The following is a 26,061-nucleotide window of genomic DNA, read 5'->3' as shown; positions in this document are numbered from 1 at the left end:
GTGGTGTGTTTGCAGTTTGTTTTTTGCTGCTAAAGAATCAATTAATGCAGGTTTAGATTTGCGCTGAAATCAGGGCATGTTTAGCCTAGCTTAGCATAAAGACTGGGAGCAGGTGGAACAGCTTGCCTGGCTCTGTGGAAAGTAGAAGAAACACACCTCCCAACTGTATGTGGCAACATGTTACTCAAACGTTGACTAATTAAGACATTGTATGTCTTTTTTAAAATGTCATACATAAACAGAAATGTAAAATTGTTTTGTACAATAATTATATATGTACAATATGTATCACTATATTCCTCTTGCAGATTTTATAATCCTATCTTCCGCTGTTTGTCAACTCTATAAACAAGGTCACATATGCTCCAAAGCAATGCAGCCTATATCTAATCCACCGACTGCAATCCTATATGTTCCTAGGCAAAAGTATATTTGGCAAATAAGGAAAACTGCAGCATGTGTGCATTACAGGAACATCATATTCTTATGGTAATTGGAAGGAGCTGCAGCCCTCCCCTCTGCAGCTCCTTCCACAAGGTCATGTACACCTCACAGACTGAATCCTGAGCATCAATGCACCAGCCAGCTCTCCGGCCGGCAAGAGGAAATACATTTATCATACACAGACACAGGAAATCATCATTCACTGTGTTCTCTGTAAAAGTGTATGCTTGACATTTCAATTGTCTTTGCCCCTCAGACAGATGCATTGTGTGAGAAGGATCCTGCCACACACTCAACTGAAGCATTTAATGACTGTGATTCACCAACAAAAACATGGCCAGTGTGAACAGGGAGAATTGGATTGTTGTTTAAGGTGACTCCTACGCACGGACTAAGAGATTAAGATACCTCCTCATATTAGTATCATGAAGAGCAATCCTGCGTTGAGAGTTTTGTGTTTTTAGGTTTATAGGATAGGGAGTGACGAGCAGACACACAGCAGATGTAGAGCACCAGAGGCTGTAAGCTTATTCACTAACAAGGACCACACCAATAACAGTATGAGTTTAGAGAGGTTTATTGCATAGTGGAATGATTGTTAGATTCAAGAAGCGGAAGGGGTCGAGGGATGAATGGATATAGGGTAGAGGGATGAAAGGGAGTAGGGTAGAGGGATGATGGGATGTGGGGTAGGGATGCAGAGATGAAGGGATGAGGGGTAGGGGTCGAGGTAGAGGGATGTAGGGTAGGGGTAGGGGTAGAGGAATGAAGGGATGTAGGGTAGAGGGATGAAGGGATGTAGGGTAGGGATGAAGAGATGAAGGGATGTAAGGAAGAAGAAGAGGAGGGTTTGTAGGAAGGAGTTTAGGCGATCGAAGGGGGACCGTTGATGTCCGGTGGCTGGCGGGAACGGAGACTGTAGAGTGGGGCTTGTCTCTTCAGAAGCTCTGGCAGTACAGAGTCCCCTGTTGTTCCTGTAATCCTGCGAGAGAGAGAGAGAGAGAGAGAGAGAGAGAGAGAGAGAGAGAGAGGGAGAGAGAAATATAGGAGGACCAAAACGGGGTTGGGGGGGAGGGATGTGAAGACAAGAGTCGAAGAGGAAGTGAACGGGTTCGTTGTGCTTAAATACTCTGTGCAGAGGAAATGAGCTGTGTTCTGGACGTGGCCCTGTTCCTGAACAAAGTTTATAAAACTACATTTATTTTCTGCACAGACTCACTGTGGCTAATGCTTGAGGGAATTTCAGCCGGTTTAAATGTGTGGGATGTGATAACTTCCCAAAACCTGTGAGAACTGCGGTATAAAATGTCAGAACTGTGTGGTTTGATGTGTTGTTTTTAATTCACTGTAAACATGAATGGAATTACTAAAATGAATTCTAAATACATTGATGTCCAATGAGAACAAGAAGAGCGTGGACATAATATTAAACATTGCAAATATTTCCATGGCACTAGAAGATACACTAATTATACATTATGATGCTGCATATGTGTAGACCACACACAGTAAATGTTATGTTAATCAGATGATATTTGTCACATGGGGTTGACTTCCTGTTGCCAAGAGGTGACGCTCTGACTGTGAGTCAATATGGGCATGTAGATGTTCTCAGGTCTCGGCTCTTATCAAGCACATTTGGGGCAGATTGGACAATGTACAGTCGAGTTACAACATCTTTCTGTTTCATGGACAATCACACATCTGCCATGAAACTTGCAATTGAGACCATGAACTCGTGTTTAAAATGTTAACTGAGGTAATACATCAAGTAGGGTCATTTTCTCATACTTTTTTGGCGACCAGAGGAGTTGCCCTCTCCTGACTATTAGAGAGAAGAACAATTGAAGGCACCTTACTCATTGGCTTCACTTTTCAGAAGTCTGGACATGTTAGAAATGCCTCCCAAATTTAACACTTCTTCACGAAATTTAAAGGTGGGGGCTTTTACTTTGAAAACTGTTAGGAGGGCTGAGCCAATTTGCCATACACAAGGCCAGGACCCATATCAGATATATATTTTTAGGCACTTCTGAAGTGTGTGCTAAGTATCGTTATTTTTGTAGCACGCATAGCCTCTCACAAATGAATTTGAGATACTTCCTTCAGTTTCTACAGGGTTCCATACTGTTTCGGGCCTTTCAAGTAATTCAATGAAACATCAACTCAAACAGTCTCAAAAGTTTAAATTACCACATTTCCATCTCAACTAAATTCTAACATTGTAATATTTACAAAAGTAGACCCGAAGGATGGCTGTTGTATTGGACTGCCTTGTATAGCTCAGGTGCTGCTCTCCCCTTCTATGCAACAACATTGCTATCAATGTCAAAGCCGAGATCTCAGCACTGCAGCTTTCTCATCAGGGTCTTATCACTTCTACACACTCTGCACATGATTTAACGTTTAATCAATCTCGTAAAACAAACTGGCATTCAAAGGAAGTACAGTGTGTGTGTGAGTGTGTGAAAGTAGCAAGGGCAAATGCAGCAGCTACACTTCATTGATTTAGTCCCTTTGGCCACACTGAAGGGCCACCCAGCACAGGAGCACCTGGGGGGAAATCACAAGTCCTTCACTGGTCAATAATTTATGTTAATTCCTGCGAAGTTTACTGTTCTCTAATCCACCAAACTTGTGTGTCTGTAGACAGCGGGTGGGAAACCCAAACACACACAAGGAAGACATGTGAAAAACAATAATATCAAAGTCACATCCTTCATACCCAGAGGGCTGCCGCTGTCTCTGTCACACATTCACCATGTCACGCTTCCACACATCCATCATCCTGGCTGGGGCTGCAAGTAGTAGCAGCATTATCTGGAGGAGGCCTGCAGAGAGAGGGAGAGTAAGACCGAGACTGAAAAAGAGCACAACCTCAACAGGGGAGTTCAAAGACTTGTCACTGCTCGCAGCTGGACAGCAGGAGAGCCAGGCTGCAACACGGGAGATGTTGGCAATTGTAACACATATCTGTTTCCCCCTGCTTCGTCTTTATGCTAAGCTAAGTTAACAGGACACTGGCTGTAGCTTTTTATTTGACGGACACATATGAGACTGGTATCCACCACCTCATATACTCCCAGCAAGAAAGAGAATAAGTGTACTTCCCAAAACGTTCAGGTTGCTAGGACTTTGAGAGGAACATGACTGACCATGCACAAGCAGATAGGTGTATCATAGGTTCGATTTATCATTGTTCAATGTGTAGAACGTGTATGTATGCATGTTTGATAACTACCCACTTTCTTGTTTGCACGGACATTTAGTAAGCAAACAGTGATAACTTGTTCTATGTATATGGTGCTATGGTGTCTAGATGGTTCAGTAACTTGAGGGTGCAGGGACATTGAATCTGAGTTAGAAGTATCGTGAGCTACGACTGAAATGCTAAAACACATATTCACAAATCTTAGCACATTTCCAGATCTGAATATACACACTCAGATCCCTCACCAATCACAGTAAACATTTGCAAAATGTCAGGTCACACATTCGCAAGTCTCATTATGCAATCTGGGTACATATTCACAAATCTGAGCACACACTGCATCTATCAGGGGAAGCATTTGCCAAACGAAAGGCCTACATTTATTTTGGTTTATGAAAAGCAGTGTATTCCATTTTTTAACATTTTAATGTCAGTGAAATCATTTCTCATACAGTTTTGCATATTGCATAATATGAATGAGTGAAACCTAAATAGAGAAATGAAATAGAGAAATAAGTTAGGGTAGGAAGATACAAAAAGAATAATCATGTTTGTTTTGTATTGTAAAATCTCAACAAGTAATACTGTTGTAGCAACAGACTGATTGCTGTTTGTGTTAATTGTGCATGATGGTGTGTCCCACATCAGGAGAATGCAGCTTCAGCTCTGCGGGGGTTTACGACGGCACCGTGTTCAGTCGGATATTTCAGATCCTTTACAGGAATGAAGAGATTACGGTGAATGACTGTATGATCTTCAAAGTCCATCTGCTATTAGACGGAGAAAGGGTGAGTCATGCTGGTGACATTTTCTGTACACATACATACACACACACACACACACACACACACTTCCTGTTGAGAAAGATAGAATGGAGAATGGCATTTGGCTGCTAGCATTTTATCAGTAGCTCTAAAATGCATAACAGATAATTACAGTAAAAACAGCTGTATGATAGTTGAATTAAATGGCCATTAATTAATGGGCTTTATCATCCACTGTTGGTCTCCACTACCATCTGACACAAACAACAGATATTTAAGCATGTTAATTAAAGCAGAAATCTAACATAACTTTGTTATGAAGAAGTCATATAATTATGCTGAATAATAGAATAGTAATAATGCTCTGTCATTTGCTAAAAGTGGCATGAAATGTCAGCAAGTGACTGCTTTTGATCAGTAGTCTTCCATTGTTGCAAGCTTGCTGAATCTCTTGTACATTGCTATGTATTTAGCAGAACAGATACATCAATTTTACACGATACAGCTGTTGACGAAGGCGGCTTAATAACGCTTGGGGTTACGTTCATGTGCGTATAAATATATAAATATAAATACGTGTAACTACAGTGATTGTGTTCAACCTAAGAGTGATGTTTCCTCGGCATGGTTTTTAATATTTTAGAAGTCTGGAAAATATGGGATTACCAGGTAAAAAAAAAGTTCTTGTCTCTCCTCTGTCCCGTTAATCGTCTTGCAGCCCCTCTCATTTATCTTTCAAGCTTCAGTCTGGGTTTCAGAGTCTGACCCCCAGACTGAAGCTATTGATTGTTGTGCCTCACAAACACTGCATAGCTCCTCCCTTAGGAAAGGGCAGAAACTGTATTAAATAGAGGCGCAAGCAAAGTGATGATCAGTTGGTGAGCCTTTCCCACCAGTGAAGCCCTCCGGCCTTGAAGGGAAGAAATATGAATTACTAACATGGTGGGTGTAAAGGCCCGAGCAATGACTGGACCTGCCCATCCTTTCTCTGGCGTATCCAGTTGCAGTTTTTATTTTTATTTTAAACCAGAGATATCAGTGGTTTTGGAAAAATGGTAAAATGATTGGCTTGAGTTTTTACCCCTTAATACAAAATAGTGTTCAGGGCCCCAAGAGGGATAAGTGTGGCCCCGACAACCAAAATTACATTGTATTAATTCTCCAACTCTGTCTCTAAAGCTACAACGTTTAGATAAAGTTAATCTTCTTTTTGAAAATAATTCAGCGCTAACCATTCCAGACACAGAAACAGTATGAGGATTATTGAGGTCAACAACTTGCCTCTTGGAAATAATGTGCTTTAATTGACAGACAAATGTAAATTGCCTTTGCCCCAGACTGCTCCCATGTTCCGTTGAAATGATCAGGCGTGTAAACCTGCCAGACAGTTATTGATGTACTGTCCTTTACGGTTTCACCATGGGCACGACCCCGAAAAGCCACTCTGCCTGTTTTATGTTGTTGGGAGCCACCGCAGCTCAAATTGATCAGCTGTGACAGTCTGGAGGCCGGGATGTGAAGGGAGTTAAGATGGCCCCGCAGCTCGAAGCTAATCATCCATATGATAGCCGTAGCTCAAACCGTGACATTACCCTGCACCGTCGCTCAGCTGCTCTCTGACATGTCTACAGTATGGATGCCTCGATTACTGTGGCAAGATCCCCGCTCCAGTCAGAATGTGGATAGTCTGTCTCACATGACTGCCCAATCCTAATTTTAGAAGATTTCATTAAACATAGACTTCCACGTGGAGGTGTGGAGACGGCGGAGCTTTAAGGCATATCAGATTTCAGCTGTAAGCTCTCCCGAAGGCTCACGGCTCATTAACCTTCCGGAGGTTATCTGCCGCTCACAGCTGCAGATAGCACAGACAAAAATAGCCCCTCATTTCCCCTGTGTACACCCGCATGTACACTTGATTAATCAGAGCATCGATAAAGGAAGAGACTGCAAAGAATCGTATGTTTGCTGTGCAGTGTGCATGTACTTTTTAAAAACAAACGCAAGGAGAACGAGAGGAAGAACTGTGCTGTTATTATAATTAGCGACGCAGTTGTTCAATCTTCAAAAAGACTCCATTCATGGCACCGCCTTTGTAGTTTGCTCATACCCTTTATGTCTCTACTTTGTTTTTCAAATTCAAATAGGTTCTCTGTATTTCCATAAACCATGGTATTCTATGGCTCTTTGATCATGAGAGCGATTCAATTCTGTTCAACTTACATCAGGTTGAAGATCACACAGAGAACATAAAACGTCATCAAAAAGAACTAAATCAGCATTGCAAACAAGGCCGGTCACATTAGGTTCTAAGCCACATAGCAGTATTCATCTTCACCATACTGTGTATAGTGGAAATGTCCATCGTATCCTCATTGGTCACCTCTGATCACTGGTCCTCTTCATTGACTCATGTTGGACAAATCTGTGTAAATGAGTTTAGAAACAAAACATTCAGATGCTTCTATGCAGGTTACAAAGGCCCATTGGATTGTTTGATGCATATAAAGATGGTATGAATCATATGCTATGGCCTTCACAGTCACCAGATCCTTTTCTAATGTACCACACATGGGAGATGTAACAAAACAATTCTCTGGGCAATATTGCCAACATCTTCACATTCAAGATTTTACGAAACACCATCCATCAACTTTGACTATGTTTTAGCACCATGCATAACTGAGGAGTCCGTCTCATCAGTCTCACCCGGAGTCCTGCGCTCTCCTGGGATCCCCGTCAAGTGCAGCTTGAGCCTGGTGGTGGAATAGCCTTTGGTCCTAGCTGGGTTAGCTTAGCTTCCATCTCAGCTCTCCTCACTTTTCACTCCGCTTTCGGTGGCGTTTGGTCCTGCAGGTCTGGTTGGGTGTTTAGCCGTGGACGGTGATCTTCTCACTGTGCGCTCCTCACGAAGGAATCCAATACCCACGTCTGCTTCTCGCCTCTTTGATGAGTGTATTCTGTCATATATGAGCTCCAGAAAATACAACAAATTCTAGCAAACTTCAGGAGCTACCGGGCGCAGCTGCTACATGCACCATCATAATTGCCATCAGCACAATCTTTCTCCAGCCATAAAAACACTATAGTTGAACTTTATTTACTGGCATTGGAAGAACATACTAGAGGTTTTCACAGAATCCAATATTGGCATTCTTGTCTTGCTGGTTTAGATTGCAATATGAACAATTATTGTGTTGATCATATCAACAACAAAAAAACACCTAGTTTGAATGACAATCCGAATCTATGTTTGAGGGGATCATTGTCAACAAGCATTGGACCTTCCTCTATTATGCAATCATACTTTTTGTGACTGTTTCCCATGCCATTAAGCATTTTGCAGATTTCTTGAGCAGAAAGGATCTCTTCCCTTTGCACCTCAATTTGTTGTCTATTGTCGAAAAACTCACAAATAACGAATGTATAAACTTGCATTCAAGCTAATACGGGACACCTTTGTAGCAGTGCTTGTCTCGTTTTCATGAGGTTACTTGACAATTTAAGTTTCCATGTGGTATTTTCATGATTTTGTCACCCCCCCCTCCATGTCACCTTGTTCCGATAATGTTCATGCATTAACAACCGTACTGTACCAATGTTTTGCAGGTGGAGGAGGCCTTAAGTGAGGTGGACTTTCAGCTGAAGCTGGACCTTCACTTCACCGACAATGAGCAACAGTAGGTTTTTAAGCAATTTGGAAATATGTGTTTGTGTGTGTGTTTTTAAAAGGGAGAGAAAACTACACTTTCCCCTTGTGCAGCTTTTATGCAAGAGCAAGAATGCAAACTAGGCAGGAATAAGGGCTATTATGTCTTTTGGCTCATAGCCATCTCTTTAAGCACCTGATCACAACTTCTGTTCTAGCAATACACGATTACTGTGATTTATCTTCTTGGGACAAATAAAAGAATAAATGGTAAGTTTATTTAAAGGCACTATTTTTGTTGGGCCTTTTCATTGGCCTGCAGCTGCATATTAGTGATAAGTATTGTCAAGTTTTGTGTTTGAACTGTTAATTCAGCGTTTTTGTCATAGTTGTGTGAGTGTAGTACTTGTCAACACTACACAGGACAGGAGTTATAGAGCCCCTTGTGTTATAGCATTAACACTAGCTGCTTTTTTTGGAGTCTGTATAACTGTAGAATGTCTACTAGGTCTCTATTACAATTCCAGTCAAGATTCAGACTCTTTCTCTCCAACTCTTTCTTTTATAGCTGCAGGGTCAATATAGGCTACAGGTCCTTAATAATAATGTTAGAGTATTGGTGGACTGGAGGGGGCACTAAAGATGGGGAAAATACCAAAAACAAGAATTCTGCAGATTACCCCTTTTAATGGTATGTCAAAAATATTTGTCATTTGTGTGCGAGTGTAACATGTGTCCCTCTCTTCCCATTCCTCAGGCTTGCAGAGATGGCGACTGTCCCCTTGATCAGCAGTCGGACCCTCAGCCTCCACTTCCACCCACGGAGAGGCCTCCACCACCACGTCCCTGTCATGTTTGACTACTTCCACTTGTCCGTCATTTCTGTCTCCATACATGCTTCACTGGTTGCCTTACATCAGCCGCTAATCAGGTAGAGTTCACAGGGGCAAACATTTGCATTTAATGGTCTTTGAATTCACACAGAGCAGAAAGACCCTTCTGGTATCTGATCTCAGGATCTCAAACCGTCAAATCCTGTCCTCCTAAGTCATTGTTGCTATGCCTGTCAAGCTTCCCAATCTGACATGGCACATATCCAGTTTAGAGTGACGACAGTAACAGATTTACCACTTTAAATTTGTTGTTATCTTTAAAACATTGAGTCCTCGATTTCAGACAGAGGTAGACAAAAGCAGCTGTGTTGCTTGTGAAACAGCTGAATTCGTTGGAAAGAGCCGCCAACGTTAATTTAAACTCTGATAGAAACCAGGTCTGTCTCAAACACAGTGTAATATTACTAAAATATTAAGTATTATTATTAGTTCATGTGTAATCTTGGAAAAAAAGAGTTTATTTCAAATGTAAACTGTAGCAGTATCCTAGTTAGTTAATGACGAGCATGTTGGCCTTGGAAGTAATGCTCGGTCAGGTTGTAAGTTACCCAGACATCCTAATAATAGCCGCTCGTGTTAGAGCAGGTAGATGCTGTTAAACCCATTCCTAACACTTTTGCATTATAACTTTTGGTAAAGCTAAAACCTTCCAAACTGTTTAAAGGCCTTCAACTAATAAAGACATCTAAAGCTTGACAGGCCTGCCACGCATAGCTCCTAAGCAATGATTGGACAACTGCATCATTTCAGTGAATGGTCAATGGGAAATAAGTCTTTCTTGTCGATACAATATTGAATTGTAGAGCTGGTCATACTGAAGAAGAAGAAGAACTCCAGTGAATGAACCGCTATAACATATTTTTCCTCTTCCCTATTTGTTTTGGCATTCACAAGTGTATCCATTAGCTGCTTGAAGGAATAGATTTCCAAACACGTATCTGATGAATTCAACCGCCAATATCATAGACTCAGTCTCAAGCCATGCATTACATAGATTACTGCAGCACCTGATTGATTGGAACAGTAGCAGCCCCCGTCTCTCAGCTCATCTGTATTCACACACACACTCATGGTTTGTCCCTGCATGTGTCCTGCCTGTTCTCTCTACAGCTTTGCACGTACAGGGAAGGGCTCTTGGCTGGGGAAGGGCTCGCCAGAGAGCCCGAGCGACCCATCTGCCATGTCGGTAGAGAACCTTGTGTTCGGAGCTGGCTACTGCAAGCCTGTCATCTCTGAGGTATGTTAACCTTTAGCTGTTCAGCTGCGTTCAAATAGAAAGTCACAGACAGTCAAAACCCGTTCTGTCTCACAAAGCTGAAAACAGCCCGATAATGAGCCAGTCTCTGTTCTGCTGGTTGTTCCCTTTTTTTTTGTGAGCAAGTAGCTGAATGTCAAGCGATGACGTAATCATATAATATTGACGTGATCTCGGTTTAGGGACAGAAGCCGATGGATTTAGGTGTGATTTGGTTTGGCATGTCACCCAGAAGCAACAGGATTCAGCCCAAGAGCTGAGCGGGGAGTCATTCTGATCTGGATTACTAATCCTGAACCTGTCTGTCCCCCCAGATTCTGTCATTTGTTGGGGCTCCGTGCAGTCTGGTGCAGACCAGAGGCCAACACAGGGATTATTACTGCGCTGCACCGTGGCTTTTAATAATATCTGATTAACCCACCTGCCTAGGCATGCAGGCTCCAGGCTTAGCATCTGGAAGTGTTAGCAGCTCTCACTAGAAATGCCTTTGTGCCCATTTACATTTACATACTTGATCACGGAATTAGTTATCGTCATCATTAATCATGATAATACAGTATATGTCTAACTTTATAGGAACTAAATTATTTCATGACCCTTTCAGCACCTGAAAATACAGTTATATTAAGCTACACTAACCGTGTCTGTTTGCTGGATATGAAGGCAGAGCCAGACATGGTATTATCTCAAAATATCAAACTATTCTTTTACAATAAACTGCTTACTTACTTCCATAGAAGTGCTATCAGATGTTGAACTGCGACTTTAGAACTGCTCTGTGTATTAACCCTTTTTTAATACAGTTTTCTGGGATAGTTTGACTTAGCTATCCACAGTTTGATTTATTTGTTTTTGCAGCTATGAGCAGCTCCTCCATTCCATTTCTGCATTGCGTTGCAGGAAAATATGGCATGTCCCAAACCCATACTGCACACCAATTCTAATCAAGCTTTGAATACTTTATGTACTTTGTTCTCACAGAAAAATCTATGTGGAGAAAAAATGTCGCCATTATCTCTATAGTTCTCTCTTATGCTTGCCAATTATTCCAAGTCGTGTACAGTTGTAAAACAGTCGGTTCCATTTTTTCTGTCCTTTTAAACATGCATCTCTCAGGTCCCTGTGTCTACATTGTAAATCTTAATGAGCGCCCCCGCCCCCTCCCCCCACACACCTCCTGGTTTTTACTCCCACCCCTAGCTGGGAACTTTAATAAGCTCTGCGTTTAGCCAAGCAGGGGGGCTTCGTTTGATCACAGTAATGAGTTCTGCTTGCAAGCGCCACGTACTTCATAGCTGCAGGTGAAATCTACACAGCATGCCGCCTCCTCCTTCACCTTTATTTATTTAGAGCTCTTTACCTGCGGCTACACAACGTTTTCAGCACTTTCCCCCTTAACACCGCAGCATTTCCCTTAAGTGTTATGTTGTTATTTCTGAAAAACAAAATCACATGTTGTAGATATCCATTGACATATGCTGTTACATCTCTAAAGGAAGGACAACGTTCCCTCTGTGGTAGGAAAGGATATTTTAAGAGAAACATGGTGCTGTTAGAAGTGAGACGGCTGAGAATCTTGGGTTTGTTAGTGTAAATAAATCATGTTTCTGAAGATAAACACACATAAATCATGTCAAACATATATTATCCTTTGTCTACCTGTACAAAACGCCTTTGACAGCAGCAGTGATTCGACACATAGATACTGGTATCTATGCGTCTAAACACACTGACTCGATGCAACTTGGAAAAGTTGCATCAACAGCAGCAAACAAAAGCAGAAATTCTCATGTCAGGTGACACACAACTAAAGCACATCCGAGACATTTACAGCGCACAGATAAACTATGATTTTAGGATAATTACTAGTTTGATACTGAAAAATAGCTATTTTTCACTGCCCCTCGCTCGCAGACTGATCCAGGCAGGCCTCTATAAAGGGTAAGAAGAATTATGAAAGTAAACATACAGATGTTCCTTCCTGGTTCGGCTGTACTGCACTGCTGCAATTACAGAGAGCACACAGGTATGATGATAGGGCCGGAGACTTTACTCGCTAGGGGCAAATTGCAGTACATCCCCAGTTACTCATGCATCACATGCCTTTCAAAGCTCTGAGCCGCACTGGCGCGGCTGAAACATCACAGCCATGAGGTGATGTCACCTTGGAGCAGGGACCAGCAGACAAGGGCAGTCACTGGTCACATCCAAGGCTCCCTGGCTCCACACTCTGACGCCTGGTGTGTGCAATGATAGCTGTTTGGGTAGCAGACCATTAGATCTTTTGGAAGATAAATAAGAGATATGATTATAGTATCAAGGCCTTGGTGATTTGCAGCTGTTTGGACCAGTGTTACACTCAATGCATATTGAAAATTGCAATGTTGAAATTCACTTAATTCTTCTACTGCGCTGTTAGAGAGCCATCTACTGGAAACACGGTCCTTATTACAGCTCATATCAGCACTCAAAAGCAGGGGGGGGTTGTACTTGAGCTACAGAATTATTTTTCTTGTCTTTTTCATTAAATGTTACTCATCAAGCTGCTTGCTTCCTTCAGTTGTGTACCTCATTGAATGTTTTATTGTATGGTTTTCAGTTTTTATATGCTTTACATTCACTAGGCTATTTGTTTCTTTTATATCAAGCCCTGGACGAACATTGGCGCCTTGAATTCTGTGTCAACTTCCTATACTTGTGATCTTAAAGGTTATAACAGGGATGCGTTACATCCGCCCAAGGCCACGTGCAGGTATTGATCTGCTTTTATAGCTCGCAGCAAGCTGTGTTTAGGGTCCATTTGTCCCGAACATTGTATTTGATCTTCCAAGTAATTCCCATTCAGAAACACACTCCTTTTATCACAAGGTCAGAGACAAGCCTGTGCAACTGTTGCAGCTGTATACTTGAACTATAAATGTCAAGTATGTGTACATGTCCATTATTAAGGCAGGCTGTTTTCTGAGAGGTTTCTGTGACTAGTGACCTACATAGCATCTGACATTTCCTCTGTGTCTCTGCAGGGGAGCTTTTATTTGCCCAGTGAAAACAGCCTGCAGAGAGCTCATACGTGGCACCGGCGGCTCTGTCGCCTCCTGCTGGTCGCACACAAGGGCCTGCACACTTACCACTCCGCACTGATGAAGGAAATCCCACAGCTACAGCAGACTCCACTAGACTCAGGTGACCATATGCAAAGCTCAGTATTCAAACTTTTATTTCTGGTCTTCAAATTTAGAAAAGAAGACACGGTCTATTGGGAATCATTGGGGAGCAGTGTAGTTTTCATCATCAAACAACCCTTTTCTTTGTTCTTGATGTTCACATTTCATTCAGGACACGGTGAGAAACAGTGGAGGAGGAAATATTCACATTGTTTTCCAAGTTAAAGTGATAAAACGAGAGAGAGATAATCCAGCTAAATACACTTTTTCTATTGACTCTTTTCAGAGTAGTATCACATATTAAATAATATTAATAATAATTATTACTACTGACTAAGCAACATTTTAATGTTGTTACTTGTGTTGTACTTGAAGGTTGGTAGTGTAAGTGGGAAGAATGGAGCAGCATGCAGGCGTGGATATTCCAGAGAAACTAAATTTATTAAGGCCGGCAACAAAAAGGGGAAAGATAAACCACTTCATTAGGTTTATCACTTAGGGTCCTCTGCAGACAATTTATGAGAACAACCCTCGTACACCAAACACATGGCCTTTTCCTGCCGAGGGAAAAACAGACCAACCAGTCTGCCGGCTTTCAAAAGCTTTTCTACCTTGTCAGCTGCTCTCTGTGGCGCATCAGGGTTGATCTCTGGAATAAATGCCACTTCAACCCCAGGTGGCATCAATTTCCCTTCATATGGAGTCAATTACTCAAATGCACTTTGACAAAAGATATGAATCAAATGTGCCTTCTTAACAGGCAAATTGAAACCATTTTTTGAATAAAATATACGACTTTCTGGTATTAAATCTGTAGTGACCCTGTGTTATCGCTCGGTACACACTGTGTGAAATCCTTTGCACGAACCTCTGCAAATAACTTTCCAAAATAACTTTTCTTTCCACAGAGGTGCTGCCTGTTGACGAAACTCTAAATCAGCTCACAACAGAGTTACAGGTATATGTTCATTCCACACGTTAAAGAACCACGTTTACATTGTCCTGTGATGGAGTTACTCTGATTATGATTCTGTCTCTATTGTTACTTTCACATTGTTATGATTTCTTTGTAGTTGTGTTTCCTAATTTTTCCTAATATTTTGATGTTGTTTGTTTGTTGTTATTTCAGATTTAGGGGTATAAAATAAATCACTATGTTGTCCTTCCTGCTGTACCAAAGGAGTTCATTATATGCACAGACACATGTAATGGCTTAATCTAGATGTTTGGGGCTGAAGGATTACAAAAATAAAGTAATGCTGCATTTGTTTTTTTTATATACTGTAGGGCAGTGGATTTCAATTTACGGTATTAGTTCAAAGCGATGGATATAAATACAATATTTTATTTGGTGACTAAAATTCTTAAAGTCCTGTTAAGTCGTGAAGGGGATAATTGAGACATTAAACAACCATGACTTTCAAGTGTTAAAACAAGTCTCTGAATATATTGTGACATTTATTTGTGGACGGATACGGTGGGCCAGCTACTATAACCAGCCATTCACACAGAGAACAGCATCGGTTGATTGATTTATTTTCTACAATGATCCAAAAACACACAGGTCATGTACAAACACATTGTCGGTAAATATAAATGTCAGCAGGAAAACCGAGGATCCTAGAATAGAATGCTGTATTTTAGGGATCTTTTTTTCTCTGACCCCTCTCTGTCCCCATCAGCTCCAGGAAGGCCATGAGAGGGTAGCGGAGCAGATCAGCAGGGACGTGAGCCAGCTCTGCTCCCAGCTGGCTGCTCTGTGGAGCCACTTCCTGGAGGCCGCTATTCTCAACCCCCACATCCTCTCCTATCTTGCCCAGGAGCATCACACACTCAGGGTGAGAGTGGCACTCCATCAAAGGCACATATAATGCTCAAACGCCAGCATTTCCTGTGTGTTCTCTGAGCCGCAGGCCAGATAGTCTCCATATTCGAGTGCAACGATGACGATATGTGCTGATATCTTTAAATTGAGCTATTTATATCATCAGCACCCAAACCAGAATACAAAAATATTTACAGAACAATCAAAATGGTTTCATAACCATTGACATGTTAGCTCTGTGAGCGTCTCCTTAAGGCAGTGGTTCCCAAACTTTTTCTGTCAAGACCCCCTTTGATGATATAGGAACATTGGACGACCCCCCCCCCCCCCCCCCCGCAACCCGACCCCAAATTTTTCTTGGTTTTTAATGAATTGCATTATAATGCATGAACTGTATAAAATATTTTTATTTCTTTCTAAAATAAGTACATATCACTTCACAGTTTATTCTTCAGTTTGTTTAACTGGGAAAAAAAATAGCAATAATAAAATATATATAAAATAAAAAATATATAAAATAATTTGTAAATACAATTAACTTAATTTCAAACAAAGTGCAAACAACATATACTGTATTTCCTCACATTGAACAGCAGGTTTTCTCAAACAATAAAATAACACAATTATGAACAAGGTGTGCAGGTCTACATGGACCATATTATTTTGTGATCATATTCCTATGTATATTCCTATTCATATATATCAATCAGTGACTGGTGTGGGCTTGCTTTGCTTTACAGATTTTGTCAAAGCGGGGTTGCTGGTTGGAGATAGCTACTCTCAGTTCATTCTCAATGTTCAACTTTGATCTGTATTTGGTCTTCATTGCAGCAACTGCAGAAAACCCTGTTTCACATAAATAGGATGTGGCAAAAGGCAACAGTATGCCCATAGCTCTTTGGCCTAGTAGTGGGTAGTCTTTCTCCACTCCAATCCAAAACACAGCCAGTGAATTGGATGTGAACTGTAGTCTCCTTGTTGAGTCAGATGTCATGTCAATGTACTGCTCTTCCTCTGTGGTACTGAGGTACCTTAGTTTGAGGCGTTGTCGAGGTGGTCGCGTCGCCTGTTGCGGCTGTAACAGAAGTTCCATCGGATTTGCGCTTTAGACCAGTCACAAATCTGTCCATCTTTGTACATACTTCCTTCTCTTATCTTTATCTTTCTCTGTCGCTCCGTATCTTTCTCGCTCTGTGTCGCTGTGTGTCTCTCTCTCGTTCGCGCTCCCTCACTCTCTCTCTCCCTCGCTCGTTCGCGCTCTCTCGCTCGGGCGCGCGCTCGCTCTCTCGCTCTCGCGCTCTCGCTCTCGCGCTCTCGCTCTCTCGCTCTCGCTCTCTCGCTCTCGCTCTCTCGCTCTCGCTCTCTCGCTCTCGCTCTCTCGCTCTCGCTCTCTCGCTCTCGCTCTCTCGCTCTCGCTCTCTCGCTGGTTTTGCCACAGTCGGTCTGTGACATGAGCCGCTCTGGTGGCGTGGTTGGAACACAGTGCATGTCACGTCGGTTATTTTATATTGTTTTACCGGTGTATGTGTGTGTCTGTGTGTGTGGGTTGGTGATGAAGCCGCGACCCCCCTGTAGTACCACCGCGCCCCCCCTAGGGGTCGCGACCCCCACTTTGGGAACCACTGCCTTAAGGCATGTCGTGACCAATTTTCTTGAAAGGTTTTACAAGCTATTGAATAGAATCGTCTCTTACCACACTTAGATGATGTAAAAATAAAAATGTAATCAGCTGTAATGAGGAAGAAACCTCCATGTTTGATCAGGAAATGGTTAGATTTATGAGTTAAACTGACCAAACTCTGGACAGGGAATTAACAAAATAATAAAATGCCATTCTAGACGGTAGCTCAAACCCAGCTGAGCAAGTTAATGTAATTTCCAGTGCAATTTCTGTCCAATCACTGGGCTGTTGAATATGATTAATAAATATTTACAGAACAATCAAAATGGTTTCATAACCATTGACATGTTAGCTCTGTGAGCGTCTCCTTAAGGCATGTCGTGACCAATTTTCTTGAAAGGTTTTACAAGCTATTGAATAGAATCGTCTCTTACCACACTTAGATGATGTAAAAATAAAAATGTAATCAGCTGTAATGAGGAAGAAACCTCCATGTTTGATCAGGAAATGGTTAGATTTATGAGTTAAACTGACCAAACTCTGGACAGGGAATTAACAAAATAATAAAATGCCATTCTAGACGGTAGCTCAAACCCAGCTGAGCAAGTTAATGTAATTTCCAGTGCAATTTCTGTCCAATCACTGGGCTGTTGAATATGAATAATGTGCTTCACAGTGGAGTAGCTCTCAAGGCCCTTTTATGTGGCATTGTTTGGTCTCAGTTGTCTTTGGTATTTGATTACCCCAAGGGGATACTTCCATGCCTCTACCTACCAGTGGAGTTTGGATTTCAATTAACACTTGTTCTGTAATTATTGTGGGGTGAAAATACACCAGAAATAGTGTTCCTGGTGATTTGCTTGTCACAGTGGCTGACTTTCAAGGATGATGCATTTCTAATTGGAGCTGGAGAAGGAGAAAGCTTTTTGGATCAAGCTTGTGTCACAGACTGGAAGCAGTGATATGAATCTGTCTCTCTCTCTTTGTAGTCGCAATGAGTGAAATGATTGACTCATTTCGACTGACTGATGAAAACAGTTTTGTCTGTTTCTTCAAACACCAGGTCAGGAGGTTCTCAGAGGCATACTTCTTCACCGAACACTCCAAAGAGATATCTTTGACTTTTCAAGAGGAACTGTAAGTATTAGCCTTCTCAGGAAAAGAAGAGGTTTAATCTATGAATGGAGAGAAGTGTATGATATTATTCTGCTGATTCAGAATCAACAGACATGGCCAGATAGCTACAGAAGTGCGGAGCTCAGACTACCTGACCAAGATGCCTCCTTTACCTGTTGAGTGCCTGGATATCGATGGAGACTGGAACAGCCTGCCCATCATCTTTGAGGACAGATATGTGGAGTCTCCTCAAACAGGTAATATAAAAAAGTGGCTGAAAATATTCAGTTATATACACCAAATCACAAAAGGTTTACTGCAATGCCCTTGTTTTTCCAGAGTGGCTATCACATGTGCCAACCACTGATGGCCAGACCAACTCAGATACCACCACCTCTCATGTCAATAGGATTTTTGAAAGCAACCAGGGAGCCAGATCACCAGCAGTACACCAGGATCCCTTGGACAGTGATGATTGCATGGACCTACCCACATATGTCTCACTCATGGCAGAGCAGAGTAAGACCAGTACCAATATCAGAAGTACCCAGAACCTCATTCGTACCGAGGACATTGATGAACCCTCTCGAGCAGCGGCAGAGCACTTGAAGGAACCAGAAGAAAAACAAGGCCAGGATAAAGAGAGCTGTAATCCAGGCCTGGGATACATCACAGATATGCCTTCTGATGTGGATCCATATAGAGAAGAAGCAGTCCTGGTTCTCTCCTCAAACCACAATCTCCTCACTGACTCTAATAACAGCAGTGATGAGTCTCCTGCTCATCGTGCAACAGAAAATACCATCCTACTTTGTGATGCCACAAATGACGGCAATGCAACAGAGAGTGAAAATAATGAAGAGGAGTCTGATATTGCGATGCCATTAAATCACTCCATGGATGATGAGATTGAGGATTTTCCTCTCATCTCTGCCTATGCGCATCCAGTTATACCTCCTTTTCCCGGTGATCTCAGAAAAGAGGTGACTCAACGCGGATGCCTGATCGGCTCCAAGATCATGAAGCGCTCGTCCTCAGTTATTTCGGACTCAGGTATTGAGAGCGAGCCCAGCTCGGTGGCCTGGCCCCTGGAGGCCGCACTGCGAGGCCGACCTCCTCTAGACTTTTCCAGCGAACGGGAGATCCCACAGCAAATAGTGTGTCGCCACCCGGTCCACCGCAGCTCTCTGGAAGGCCTGCAGATGGAGAGCAACGGCAGTGGAGGCATACAGGCCTCACTCACTTCCATCAGCTCCCTGCCCTACGAGGAGGACCAGCAGCAGAGGAAGCTCAGTAAACTGACTAAGTCAGTTTCGGCACCACAGATAAGCAGCCCTGAAGACACTGAGGAGGACCATGTGCTCCTCAACCAGGAAACAGATACTAAGAGTTTAGCGCAAAACCAGGATTCATTGAAGATCAACAGCTCTTCTTTGAACAGCAACCTGGATTTGGAGCAATCCGAATCCTCTTTGTTAGATCTGACTTCAACGTCAAATCTTGGCCATATCCTCAAAGAGAATATTAGCTCTGAAAAGTCAAACACGCCACAGAACCTGTCAAAGACATACAGAACCAAGTCAGCGTTAAGTGGTGTGTCTGAAGTGCTGCTTTTACAAGAGTCTGAAAAGAGCCCTCATGTGAAGGAAAGCAATGTTATTGGCAGCCAGGGGGAGAATATGAACCATCAAACACACATCAGTGGAGTAAGCGCTTCAGAGGAGGATGTGCATCTCGTTGAAACAGAAGCAGTGCCCTGCAGCTGTGGGAACAAACCATGTGAGCATAAAAGTGCAGAGGCACAGGAGATAATTAACACTGTAGATCATTGCCAAAGTTTCCTTCAGACTGAAGTGCTTAGTGTTGAGGGCCAGAAGTGTCTGGATCCCTCCCGATCACCTCTAGGGCTTCAACACACCAATGACCTCCCCAGCAGTACCATCACACAGAGGCCGAGTGATCTTACAGGGCTGATTGCCAACGATATTGCATCACCCGTTGACCTCAGTGGGATGTCAGCCAGTGAGAAAGAGCCTTTGGACAGCCAAACTAAGCCCTCTAAGATCCCCAATTCAGGGCTGGCCTTCGTGAATAAGAAGATGGTGGAGGTGGTGAACATGTCAGTGTCCTGTGCCCCGACCTGCCTGCCATTTTCTTCAGCGCTAAGAGACTCTCCATCCATCAGTGGAATGTCCGCTCGCCAGACTACCTCACCTATCACCCATCAGCCCCTGGGCTCCTTTGGTATCATCTCCTCGTCTTCGCTCAATCCCTTGAACATGGACGACGAGACCAATGAACGAATGCTAAAGTGAGTTTATGTTGGAGCTAATCTTAGTGTTAGTTTAGGAGAAATTGTGCTGTAAATGTGTGTTAAACCCCAATTCAAATTACATAGCATGTTATTTTCTGCTTACCACACACGACTCCCATGTAAATCTAATTTCCTGTGGTCCCTTGAAAAAAGTGAAGAAATGTATTGTCTCCCTTTTGTGTGTGCATGAACAGGCACAACTACATCTCTGTGACACCGACTAACAACCAGACAGCAGCCTACTACAAAACAAATAGAGTCACACACTCTGAACTGTAAACCACATCAGCTTCCTCGCTAATGTCTCTGCTTATCTACAAGCACGGACACATGTCTTTTGTTACACCTGAGCTTGCTGCTAAGCTACCAGTCAAACATCTGAGAGGGTTAAAGTGCTAATGTTAACAGACTAGATAGCAAACAAATAATAATTCTGCAAGCGCTTTCAACATCTTCAAGTTACTTGCACATGTCAAAATTGGTTGGATTGGACCAATTGAGTTATTAGCTTTATAAGCTATATTTACTAGTGCAAGTTTATTTACATTAAGTGCCCTTGTCCACTCAGCTTTCAATCAAACACGTCCACTGGCCCGTCCACTTAAAATGTGCAGGCTAAAGGAACATTTTGGACAGTTTGGACTTTCCATAATACAAAAATATGAACCCCAATATTTGGAAAAAGCCCCTTTTTAGTCCGATTTATGACCGCAAAAAGGGCTGGCCCCTGTAATTTCAGTTGGACATGAAGGCTGCATTAGTTATTTGTGTTCAGGCAGGTGAAAATAATGCCTTTCTGACTTTTGTGTGTATCAGTAAATAATGTATCAGCAAATGCAGGCCATCTCCCAAGAAAAACTTTGTAGGATTGAGATCATAATCCACACCAACTACAGGAAACAAGGCCAAAAGACAAGGTTTTATGGGTTTTATGTGGAGACGGCTGTTGACATCTGGTGCGGTAGCTGGCAGTTACTCATGCTTGGAAAGCCAGGCATAACAAAATGAAGTGAGTGCAAATACGAAGCGAGGAAGTCAAGACGAGGTGGAATGCCTCCTGATGCATTAAATCACATCAAAGGGTGCAGACAAATCCATCATGATTAGCTGAAAGTACAGGAGCTGGAATCGGATTTGTTTTGACTCCTCCACAGCTAAAATCTGTAACCTGGCAGGATGAAAGGGTAATACAACTTAGAGGAGCTACTTGTAAATCTGTGGGACTTAAAATCCTTGATTTGCTCGGAAGTGGGCAATGTTAATTGATATTATACAAAAATGCGAAGCAGGCTGTCCAAGATATTTTAGACAAAAGGCAGAGAACTGTCAGAGTGATTCTCTTTTAGTTTTATAGAAGCTTACTCTAGAAAATAAAATCTTAGATTTAGATAGCATACACATTACTGGAAAGGTCTTTGTCAAGTTATTGCTAATATACCAAATACAATGTCTTGTTTTTTTTTTTCAAATGTCATTTTCTTTTTCTCCAGTTTCTACAAAGCCAAAGACGAGCTGCTCAAAGAGTTGAGCTTTCAAGCCAGCCTTTACAGCGACCTCTCTCTCCTGGCATCAGACCTGCCCTATTTCCCCCCCGAGGAGGATGACGAGGAGTTTGATGACGGCATACACCTTGTGGTGTGTGTCCACGGGCTTGATGGTAAGTCCTCATACAGCTGAAGGTTATGGTTCACCGCTGTTCAATTCCACAGCAAGAAAGTAATAGCTATTAAACGGACACATCTCCCGCATACTGTACATCCTGTTTTCTGCCCTATTAGCATTGTAAATGTAATATAGTCTCTGAGAGTGTGTCCTACAAAATATCACTTCACACTATGTAGTCTGTGAATACTAATTCCAGGTGTCACTTAAATGATTAATGTGCCAGAAATAGTGAGTATAATTTTTCCTCTTTGCTTCCAGGAAACAGCGCAGACCTTCGGCTGGTGAAGACTTTTATTGAGTTGGGACTGCCAGGATCCAGACTGGACTTCCTCATGTCTGAAAGGAACCAGGTACATTTGTAGATGGGAGTCAATCGCTAGAATGTACAATCACATTTTGTGAAAGTGCATTAAGGCACTTTGTAGAGCGCTGACGACCGTGCTTTTCCCTGCCGTTTCCCTGCAGACCGACACGTTTGCAGATTTCGACACCATGACGGACAGGTTGCTGGATGAGATCATTCAGCATATCCAGCTGTACAACCTCACCATAGGCCGGATAAGGTCAGTCGCTCAACTTTAATGCTGTGCAACATGCACATTACCGACAACTCACCTTTTGATTGATTTTGATTGATCATTTGAGGCAGAGTCAGAACAGGGGCAATCAGCAGCAGCATTCTGTTTGGACAGTAGATGGCAGCAGAGACTGCACATCGCTATTTGGAATGCTTTACTCATGTATATTACAGTTTCAGGATAATATATTGACTTTACGAGTCCAAAATGGATAAATAGCACCAAATGGATGAAAGGCTCTTATCATACAGTGCCAATAAGTTCCTGACTTTCCCATGATGGACTGTAGTCCCTTATGCAGCAGTGTGTCGCCTTGTTCCCATCAAATTAAGCTATTCATCTTCCCGCCTAATTGCCCTCAATGTGGCAATTAATTTTTTTAGAGAGATTCTCCCCAAGTTTGTTAACTTTCTTTGTTGTGTATTTATTCTCTAGAGAGGAAGTATCAAAGACAAAAGCAACCGACTGCCACAACAGCATCTGGTTCTTTCTACATTACGTCTATATTTAGTTTGGTAAAAGATAGATGAGAAGGAGCCCACATGGCGATGAGGGATTTTGGGTAAAGCTTTAACAGTACAGTAATTAAACTAAGTGACAGACATATAGCTCCGTGGATCTGCTGGGAAGACTGTTCATTTGTGTGGCACGTCCTCTATGTTAGTATCATTAAGTTGTCATTGCCTTTGAGAATGTTTAAACAAGTTAATGAATTTTCTGTAATTACCGATGTTGTAGCTGAAATCTCCAAACATCCTCAGCTGGAACTAGTTCCTACATACAGAATAGTCTATAATAAGATATCGCACAGTGTCGTAGGTCAGCAGTGTTGGAGGCACTGTTTTTCCAGCCACCCACTCAAGTTGCAAGTTTATCTCCCTGAAAGTTGTTTGTCTTCGACCAACAGCTTCATCGGCCACTCTCTGGGGAACATCATCATCCGCTCCGTGCTGACGAGGCCCCGCTTCCGCTGCTATTTGCCCAAACTGCACACTTTCCTCTCGCTGTCCGGCCCACACTTGGGAACGCTGTACAACAACAGCACACTGGTCAGCACAGGTGAGGCCACTGCGCCGCAGTGGGAAAGAAAAAAGACGCACACTGCAGATGTGCCGTGTTTACAATGCTGTACAGCCATGCATTTCGATGTTTTGTGCTCCTCAGCAGCATCTTTTATCCAAGAATATCATCCATACTGTGCTGCTACTGTGCAGGGGGTTGAAAAAGCAGGGGTCCCGATTGTCTTTGTGTGTGTGTGCTGCTTAGGTCTGTGGTTAATGCAGAAGCTGAAGAAATCAGGATCCTTGCTGCAGCTCACCTTCAGAGACCACGTTGATCCACGGAAAACATTCCTCTATCTCCTGAGTCAGAAACAAGGTACCGTCTGAAAGCGGATGAATTTGAAACACAGACAGCATATTGATTGCCTCACTTTACAAACTATTACTTGAAAGACAGTCTATTCAAATATTCATGAAAATGTTGTCATCTTGTCCTTTTTGTCAAATTTCTGTACGCGTCAGCTCACTAACACTCAAACCCCTGCCAGCGAGCTGCGAGAGGCCTGTGAGAGGCCTCCCCACTGTTTGAGTAGAACAAAGCAGTCGTTTGTCACACAGGCTTGAAGAAGATAAGCCTGAAAACAGTATTTTACCCCTCCAGAGCTGTGGCAGGCTGACAAAATGATCCAAACCCTGTCATTGGAAACCCACCAGCGCACTCTCTTAAAAGCACACTGACAGGAGACTTGAGAAAATACACAGTTTTATCGTATCAAGCCTGTCATTGTAGTTTGTGATTGCACTTTGTGTTTTACAACCAATTCACTCTTTTCCTCTCTCTCTCTCTCTCTCGAACACCCACATGGACATACACTGTGGTGTCTCATTTACTCGTTTGTTTTGTGTCCCTTTAGGGCTCCAGTTCTTCAAGAACGTGGTGTTGGTGGCGTCTCCACAGGACCGATATGTTCCTTTCCACTCTGCCAGAATAGAGATGTGCAAAACCGCTCTCAAAGACAGGACCACAGGTTAGAGGTGCATGTATTAATGCAAGTGGACTCTCTTCTCTTTCAATATTTACAATATATTTTGATATTTCAGAACAACAATCTAATTTTTCTCTTGTATAATCTATGAGAATATTGAGTACCAATATGTTACCATCGTATCTGTAAAGTTCACTCTGTGAAACTGACTGGTATTATTTAAAGTGACACTGTCATTTTTGAAAGAAGAACTAAGATGTCCTTCCTCTTTCAAATTACAAGTTAAATTCATAATTAATAAAACGCACCCTTGCACAATTGAATACCCTCATTTTTTTCCCATCATCTATTGCACTTCTGACTGCTTCTTCCTGGGGAGGGATCCCTACTCTCTTGTTCTCCCGAAGGTTCCTCCCTTTTTTCCCCCGTTAAAGGGGAGTTTTTCCTGTTCCGATGCGAGGGACCTGAGACAGAGGGTGTTGTTTGCTGTCCACATTGTAAAGACCTCTGAAGCAAATTTCTGATTTTGGGCTATGCAAATTAATTGAATTGAATTAAATTGAATTGCTGCTCCAGCTCTTTTCTGTCTGGTATGACCAGTAGGTTATGGTGGCTAATGTTAGCAAATATTAGCATGCTTCAGATCGATATTGCTGTCTAGCTGATATTACCAAATCATTTGGCTGTCAGTTGTCTTAAAGTGCATCATGGCTCCTACACCTGCACAACACTTCTTCACTACAGCCATGAAGACGGTTGGGTACACCAAACTTCTTTATGGCCTTCTGAAAACAAAAAATATATATTTTCCAAGGTTTATCTAAACTACAGCCAGCAGCTGGTTGGCTTAGCTTAGTTTAAAGATTAGAAGCAGGGGGATTTGGATGCAAAATTGTTTTTAAGTAGTAGGACTAACCGTATCTTTCCTAATTTTTTCACTGAAGGGCCCGTTTACACTGAGATGATCAGCAACCTTTTGCAGCCACTTATGGAGGCTAAAGAGTGCCGGCTGATCCGCCAGAATGTGTTCCACGCTCTGCCCAACACAGCCAACACCTTGATTGGGCGCGCGGCCCACATTGCTGTCTTGGACTCTGAGCTTTTCCTGGAGAAGTTCTTCCTAGTGGCAGGGCTCAACTACTTCAAGTAAAGGTGCTAGTACTGCAAGCTTACAGGAAAGAACCTTTCAGTGGCTGATGGAGCTGGATTGGAGGATAAGGTCCTACCTTCACTTTGTACAATATCTTAAATGTATATAACGGTATCCAAGTGGCAAGGCCTGTTTATCCCCTTTGCTAGCAGCTGTTGTAAAAAAGACCAGTGTATTGTGACTGAAATACTAACTCAGAAGTCTGAGTTTGACATGTAGCCATGCAAAACAAAACATCTGACATTTATCACAGGATTAATTGTAGATGTTTTATGGCCTTATTAATAACCAGAGTCAGCCAAAACAGATACTAATTGTGGTCCAAAGCATTTAACTACTTTCCCTTTATAGTTGGTTTCAAGGCTTCCGAATGGCTGGTTGATTGAATTCTTCCTCAAGGGTTACACCTTTGATCTGAACAGTCT

The 26,061-nt window shown here is 42.4% G+C and overlaps 1 protein-coding gene across 1 annotated transcript in view; it reads left to right on the top strand.

Annotated features, from left to right (window-relative positions):
• The window catches only part of fam135b (family with sequence similarity 135 member B), a 32,217-nt gene extending 6,581 nt beyond the window's left edge, over window positions 1-25,636 (top strand). The window contains exons 3-19 of the mRNA XM_076075243.1: window positions 4,304-4,443; window positions 8,029-8,099; window positions 8,826-8,999; window positions 10,072-10,198; window positions 13,240-13,399; window positions 14,289-14,338; window positions 15,063-15,218; window positions 17,890-17,963; window positions 18,045-18,199; window positions 18,282-20,253; window positions 21,747-21,913; window positions 22,180-22,271; window positions 22,387-22,484; window positions 23,407-23,558; window positions 23,766-23,876; window positions 24,415-24,528; window positions 25,431-25,636. Coding sequence (XP_075931358.1) covers window positions 4,304-4,443; window positions 8,029-8,099; window positions 8,826-8,999; window positions 10,072-10,198; window positions 13,240-13,399; window positions 14,289-14,338; window positions 15,063-15,218; window positions 17,890-17,963; window positions 18,045-18,199; window positions 18,282-20,253; window positions 21,747-21,913; window positions 22,180-22,271; window positions 22,387-22,484; window positions 23,407-23,558; window positions 23,766-23,876; window positions 24,415-24,528; window positions 25,431-25,636 — 4,019 coding nt within the window. The remainder of the gene's footprint in view (window positions 1-4,303; window positions 4,444-8,028; window positions 8,100-8,825; window positions 9,000-10,071; window positions 10,199-13,239; window positions 13,400-14,288; window positions 14,339-15,062; window positions 15,219-17,889; window positions 17,964-18,044; window positions 18,200-18,281; window positions 20,254-21,746; window positions 21,914-22,179; window positions 22,272-22,386; window positions 22,485-23,406; window positions 23,559-23,765; window positions 23,877-24,414; window positions 24,529-25,430) is intronic.
• The last annotated feature ends 425 nt before the right edge of the window (window positions 25,637-26,061 follow it).

This window comes from Anarhichas minor, unplaced genomic scaffold, assembly GCF_050575085.1.
Source record: "Anarhichas minor isolate MPS153535 unplaced genomic scaffold, ASM5057508v1 ptg000051l, whole genome shotgun sequence".
NCBI lineage: Eukaryota > Metazoa > Chordata > Actinopteri > Perciformes > Anarhichadidae > Anarhichas > Anarhichas minor.
The sequence above is the reverse complement of the archived record's forward strand: the minus strand, read 5'-3'. Positions and strand labels throughout refer to the sequence as shown.